Source organism: Oncorhynchus tshawytscha, unplaced genomic scaffold (assembly GCF_018296145.1).
Source record: "Oncorhynchus tshawytscha isolate Ot180627B unplaced genomic scaffold, Otsh_v2.0 Un_contig_11974_pilon_pilon, whole genome shotgun sequence".
NCBI lineage: Eukaryota > Metazoa > Chordata > Actinopteri > Salmoniformes > Salmonidae > Oncorhynchus > Oncorhynchus tshawytscha.
In genome coordinates, this window is record NW_024608789.1 from 73,914 (window position 1) to 81,051 (window position 7,138).

At 47.0% G+C, this 7,138-nt stretch overlaps 1 protein-coding gene across 1 annotated transcript in view; it reads left to right on the top strand.

Moving 5' to 3' along the window:
- The window catches only part of LOC121843818 (neurobeachin-like), a gene marked incomplete at its 5' end in the record, with an annotated part of 79,723 nt that extends 73,160 nt beyond the window's left edge, over positions 1–6,563 (top strand). The window contains one exon of the mRNA XM_042313664.1: positions 6,508–6,563. Within this exon, the coding sequence (XP_042169598.1) occupies positions 6,508–6,563 (56 nt within the window). The remainder of the gene's footprint in view (positions 1–6,507) is intronic.
- Between the last annotated feature and the right edge of the window lie 575 nt (positions 6,564–7,138).

Here is a 7,138-nt window from a genome sequence, read left to right on the forward strand (position 1 = left end):
CTTGAATTTTTTTAGATTTGATAGGGAAGCTTAGAGGTCAAATATACTGTTTAGGTTTTCTACTACTAAGTTTACACCTTCACTATTGCAGTGAAGCATTTTGTCCAGGAAATTGTCTAGAATGGATTGAATTTGTTGTTGCCTAATTGTTTTTTTGCTAGAATTCCTCACTACTTTCCTTCCAACTATAGAGTTTCCTAATATTATTCTGTTCCTTTGGCTTTGATGCCTCATGATTGAGGAAAGCTCTGTTCATGTGGAGTGTGATTTTGCTGTGGTCTGATAAGGGTGTCAGTGGGCTGTCTGAACACTCAAAGAGACTCTGGGTTGAGGTCAGTGATAAAGTAGTCTACAGTACCACTGCCAAGAGATGAGCTACATGTGTTCCTACCATAGGAGTCCCCTCGAAGCCTACCATTGACTATATACATACCCAGCGTTCGACAGAGCTGCAGGAGCTGTGACCCATTTTTGTTGGTTATGTTGTCGTAGTTGTGTCTAGGGGGGCATATGAGGGAGGGAATGCTGTCACCTGCAGGTAGGTGTTTATCCCCCTGTGTGCTGAGGGTGTCAGGTTCTGGTTCAGTTTTGGCATTTAGATCCCCACAGACTAGTACATGTCCCTGGGCCTGGAAATTGTTGATCTCCCACCCTATGATGGGGAAGCTGTCATTGTTAAAGTATGGGGATTCTATTGGGGGGATATAGGTATCACACATGAGGACATTTTTCTCTGTTGAGATCATTTCCTTATTCATTTCTAGCCAGATGTAAAATGTTCCTGTTTTGACTAATTTAATAGTGGGTTAGGTCTACTCTATACCAAATTAGCATACCCCCTGAGTCTCTTCCCTGTTTCACACCTGGTAGTTTGGTGGATGGGACTACCAGTTCTCTGTAGCCTAGAGGGCAACCAGTGGGTTCCGTCTCCTTTATGCCATGTTTCTTGTAGGATGAAAATGTCTGTATATCCAATTTCTTTGAAGTCTAGGTTCCTACTCTTTAGGCCAAAATTACCTCAGACCTTGTATATTCCAGGATGAGATAGTAAAAGCTTTGTGTTCCATAGTGCCTAGTGTTGTTGTTTTTTGGTTTAGGCCTAGACCATTACAGTAGGTGTGAGCAGAGCATGTTGAGCATCTGATACAAACCTCTTAGGTCACAGGATGGGGCTTGGGCGGGTGTAATAGTGGGGGTTGGGCCGGTTGCTCTGCTCACTGCCTGAGCATATGTCCTGCTGTCATGTTGAGGTCATTGCCGCAAGGGAGGGGGGAATGGGTTGGGCAAAAGGGGCATAGGTCTGATATGGGGGGGAGCCAGGGTTTGCTTGGGGTGGTCTTAGCTGGTTGGAGTGCGGCTGGTGATGCTGTGGTCTGGGTGTAGGTCCTCTTTGTGTGGGTTCTCTCGGTGCAGGTCCTTCAGGAGGGGGTCTTTCAGGTCTAGGAGGGTGTCTTGCTGGTCTGAACGGGGTATCCATTGCTCTGTTGCTCCTGTGTGTGCTGCTGGGTCCTGGCAAAAGTTGGAATTGCTGCCTTGTAGAGGTGGACCTGGTCGTAAAGGCTGTTCAAGTCCAGGGTGGAATGCTGGGCCAGGTAGACAGTAGGTTTTGAGGCACAGTCCTGGGAAAAGCTTGCATTTCACCCACTGGCAGGGTGAAAGTCATTTTGTGGTAGCAGGGTGAAGACAACCAATTGTGCGTTAGGGAAAGTGGAAGAAGTTTTTTCACTCCCCCACTCTTTGAACCCCAAAAAGTCCTACTGGAACTGCATGAGGATGCCCTGTGCCATTACTGTCCCAGACTTGTACACGTTGACAGAGGTTGTTTCAATTTCCTCAATGTCTATCATTCGAAGTTTCCACCCTGGGACAATACCCTTTCTCTTGACATTGGGGTAGTGAGCTCTTATAGCATTGTGCCATGCAAGGGGATGGTCTGTGTGAAAAATGAAGTTGCTTACCTTCCCCTCTTTGTAGAAGTCAGCAAATAGTGTCTCTGGATTGTTCTTGAGGAGCTTTTTTTGTACTCATTCTATGTAGTGGTATTTTTTATATCCATTGGGTACTGTATTGTAATAACCTCTGGACAGGGATAAGCCATGGGGGCTCCAAGGCCTCTACATTTGGGGTGGGGGAGGGGCTGTGGAACTCTCCTGCCATTGTTAGGCTCAAGAGTTTTCATACCGCTCACTTCACACTTCAGCACTAATTGATCAGGTCAGTTTCTTTCCTAGCAGCTTGATAGCATAGTACTCTTATTTATGAAGCTTTATACAACCAAATGACCTAGAGATTGTTGTCTTTTACTTTTTGGATTCAGAAGTAGCTTATATTACTCATTCAGTTTGTGTTGGATAGTATTTCCAGGTTCCGCTGTGTTTCTTCTGCAGGTTTTGGTTTGTTAGAAGTTTTTTCTTGATAGTCCTTGGTAGTAATAGTCCATTGAAGTAATTTTGGCCAAAATCAAGGTTTTAGGTATGAAATTGTGATTGGATTGAAGCTTTTGATGTTGAGGTTAGTATCATGTGTAAGTCCTTGTGAAACAATCAAGTTTATCTACATTTAATCAACTCTAATTCTATATTTTTGCTCAGGAGCTCATGCTCTCAGTAATTCTCTCTTATTGATGTTGGTGGCATGCCTGTAGGAATCAGCATGGTTTGTTTAGTCTAGTTCCCACTCAGGTCCTCTGCTCAATCATGCCAATCAGAGACTCAGCTCCTCTGCTCAGCTTCCCCTCATTGACCCAATGAGTGCAATGACGCTTTACTGAATCACAGTTTTAAGTTTCACTCGTCTCTTTGATGCTAAATGGCTGGCTGGCTGCTGGCTGGCTGGCTGCTGGCTGGCTGGCTGCTGGATGGCTGGCTGCTGGCTGGCTGCTGGCTGGCTGCTGGATGGCTGGCTGCTGGCTGGCTGCTGGCTGGCTGCTGGCTGGCTGGCTGCTGGCTGGCTGCTGGATGGCTGCTGGCTGCTGGCTGCTGGCTGGCTGCTGGCTGGCTGGCTGCTGGCTGGCTGCTGGATGGCTGCTGGATGGCTGCTGGATGGCTGCTGGCTGGCTGGCTGCTGGCTGGCTGCTGGCTGGCTGCTGGCTGGCTCTGGTCTTTAATGCTACACAGCGTTAAACGCTACACATGTGTCTGATGAAAGCTCTCCAGACAAGAGACAGAGCAGGAAGTTGTTTTTTAACAGTAGTCGTGCTGACAAGAGTTGCAGGAGACCTCTTCAAGACAAGGTGCTTGTTTCTTCTGGGAGCGCCAGGCCTACTGAGAGCCACGCTGAGAGAAAACATGGCAGACGGGTTTTGGACACCTCCCATTTCTCAGGACATGTTCTGAAGCTTTTCTTACACAGAGTTCCTTCTCCAATTTCTCACAGATATTGTATGACCTTAAAGAAGACAAATCCTCACAGGCATCTCTGTGCAGTGATGTGTGGCAGGCGTGTGCTGGGGATGGGGTTGGGCTGGGATGGGGTTGGGGTTGGGCTGGGATGGGGATGGGGTTGGGCTGGAGATAGGGATGGGGTTGGGCTGGGATGGGGATGGGGTTGGGTTGGGGTTGGGGTGGGGATGGGGTTGGGGCTGGGCTAGGCTGGGGTTGGGGTGGGGATGGGGTTGGGCTGGGCTGGGATGGGGTTGGGCTGGGATGGGGTTGGGCTGGGATGGGGATGGGGTTGGGGTGTGGATGGGTTGAGCTGGTATGTGCTGGGGTTGGGTTGGGCTGGAGCTAGGGTTGGGATGGTGTTGGGTTGGGATGGGGATGGGGTTGGGGTTGGGATGGGGTTGGGGCTGGGATGGGGTTGGGGTTTGGGTTGGGGTAGGGATGGGGTTGGGCTGGGATGGGATGGGGTTGGGGTGTGGATGGGTTGAGCTGGTATGTGCTGGGATTGGGTTGGGCTGGAGCTAGGGTTGGGATGGGGCTGGGATGGGGATGGGGTTGGGGTTGGGGTAGGGATGGGGTTGGGCTGGGATGGGGTTGGGGTTGGGGTGTGGATGGGGTTGGGCTGGGATGGGGATGGGGTTGGGGTGTGGATGGGTTGACCTGGTATGTGCTGGGGTTGTGTTGGGCTGGAGCTAGGGTTGGGATGGAGCTAGAGTTGGGATGGGGTTGGGGTTGGGCTGGGATGGAGATGGGGTTGGGGTGTGGATGGGTTGAGCTGGTATGTGCTGGGGTTGGGTTGGGCTGGAGCTAGGGTTGGGATGGGGTTGGGGTTGGGATGGGATGATGATGGGGTTGGGCTGGATCTGACAACTTGATGAAGGCAGCTTAATACATTCAATGTGTGGTGTGGATGTGCTGTATTCTGTATGTATGGTGAGGATGTACTGTATAGTCTGTATGGTGTGGATGTACTGTATAGTATGTATGGTGTGGATGTACTGTATAGTATGTACATACTGTATGGCGTGATTTACTGTATAGTATGTATGGTGTGGATGTACTGTACATATTGTATGGTGTGGATGTACTGTTTTCTGTACGTATGGTGAGGATGTACTGTATAGTCTGTGGTGTGGATGTACTGTATAGTATGTACATACTGTATGGTGTGGATGTACTGTATAGTATGTACATACTATATGGTGTGGATGTACTGTAGTCTGTACGTATGGTGAGGATGTACTGTATAGTGTGTATGGTGTGAATGTACTGTATAGTCTGTATGGTGTGGATGTACTGTATAGTCTGTATGGTGTGGATGTACTGTATAGTCTGTATGGTGTGGATGTACTGTATAGTCTGTATGGTGTGGTACTGGTGTATGGTGTGGATGTACTGTATAGTCTGTATGGTGTGAATGTACTGTATAGTCTGTATGGTGTGGATGTACTGTATAGTCTGTATGGTGTGGATGTACTGTATAGTCTGTATGGTGTGGATGTACTGTATAGTCTGTATGGTGTGGATGTACTGTAGTCTGTATGATGTGGATGTACTGTATAGTCTATATGGTGTGGATATACTGTAGTCTGTATGGTGTGGATGTAGTCTGTATGGTGTGGTACTGTATATACTGTAGTCTGTATGGTGTGGATGTACTGTATAGTCTGTATGGTGTGGATGTACTGTATAGTCTGTATGGTGTGGATATACTGTAGTCTGTATGGTGTGGATATACTGTAGTCTGTATGGTGTGGATGTACTGTATAGTCTGTATGGTGTGGATGTACTGTATTGTCTGTATGGTGAGGATGTACTGTATAGTCTGTATGATGTGGATGTACTTTATAGCCTGTATGGTGTGGAAGTACTGTATAGTCTGTACGGTGTGGATATACTGTAGTCTGTATGGTGTGGATGTACTGTATAGTCTGTATGGTGTGGATGTACTGTATAGTCTGTATGGTGTGCATGTACTGTATAGTCTGTATGGTGTGGATGTACTGTATTGTCTGTATGGTGTGGATGTACTGTATAGTCTGTATGGTGTGGATGTACTGTATTGTCTGTATGGTGTGGATGTACTGTATAGTCTGTATGGTGTGGATGTACTATATTGTCTGTACATACTGTATTTAGTTGATTTACTGTAAGGTGGGACACAGGCTGTAGAGTGATGGTCCTGTTCCACTAGATCTCTGTTACAGGATGCCTATATGATGAAATGTGGTGGTGTTCTCAGCCTCTTAATTGATCTGTCTGATCAGTGTGGTTCTGTCTGAGCAGCTGACAGATACAGTCCCCAACGACTCTGAGCTGAAGACATATCCTCAACACTCTTTGCCGCTTTCTAAAAACAAAAGTGTTTCATAGTTTACCTTGTCTGATAACAAATGTTGAAACAGCCTATCAGTTTAGATGCTGAAATGTATTAAATGTATTAATATGTTTCCTGTGGGTTCTGACGTCAATAGTTATGAAATACTACAGTCCACCGCTCTCTTTACTCCAAGTCAGTCATCATTGGACGTTTCATGTAGAGATTGTGGGTACTGTGGTTAATCCAGACTTCGAAGCTCGCCAAATGTTATGGTATGCGTTTTATGAATCTATCAAAACCAGATTCACATTTGGCTCCACTGATGTGACACTTGAAAGCATTTATAATCTCCTTATCTTTCTACACTGATATGAATCTGCTCTTTGGGGTTCAGGGGAGAGGTGTTTAGCTGTCTGACTGTCTCCTGGCTGTTCCGTCTGACTGTTCTCTGGTTGTATGACTGTTCTGTCTGACTATTGTCTAAATGTTGTCTGACTGTTTTCTGTTTTCTGACTGTTCTCTGACTGCTGTCGGGCTGTTCCCTGACTCTTCTGACTGTTTTTCTGGCTGTTTTCTGACTGTTCCCTGACTGTTATCTGGCTGTTATGACTGTTCCCTGACTGTTGCCAGACTGTTCTCTGACTTCTGTCGGGCTGTAGTATGACTGTTATCTGACTGTTGTTGGGCTGTTCCCTGACTGTTCTCTGACCGCTGTCGGGCTGTCTCTCGCCACCCCCTATTCTAACTGTTTTCTGACTGACTGTTCCTACTGTTCTGTCTTTCTGTCCCCCTCCCCTCCCCCTCCAGACAGCGAGGAGGACGAGTTGGTCAAGTCGAAGAAGGGTTCCGCAGCCAGGCAGTAGCCAATCAGAGCCCAGGACGGACCTGATGTTGGATGGAAACGGCGACACTGCCAGTCTGCTGCAGGAGAAGGAGATGGACAACCTAGCTGGTGAGATACACAAACACAGATGCACATATTTGTCCTATGTTTGGGTTATGGTTTATGTTTTTGCCAGTGTAAGTGAATCTGGACAGTGTTTCCAAGGTGTTCAGGTGAAAGTGTAGTTCCTGTGTGGTTGTGTATGTGTGAAACACACCGGTCGGTTCTATTCTGTGTTGTTTTGGTCCTCTAGCGCTGTTCCTTCCTCGCCTGTTTGTCTCCAGAGGTCAGTCCGTCATCTCAGTCAAGTAAATCTAAATTGATTCCGGAAGGATGATCCAATCTGAACATGGCTGCATTTCAAATGGCACTCTATTCTCCTAGTTAGTGCTACTTTTGACTAGGGCTCATAGTGCTTCGTCAAAAGTAGTGAAATCTGAAGTGCCATTTGGAGACGCATGATATGTCACCACCTACCAAATGGCCCAGAAAATCATTAACTAAACTAACATTACCTAACCTGACAGACTGAACTTTAACCCACATTAACACTCT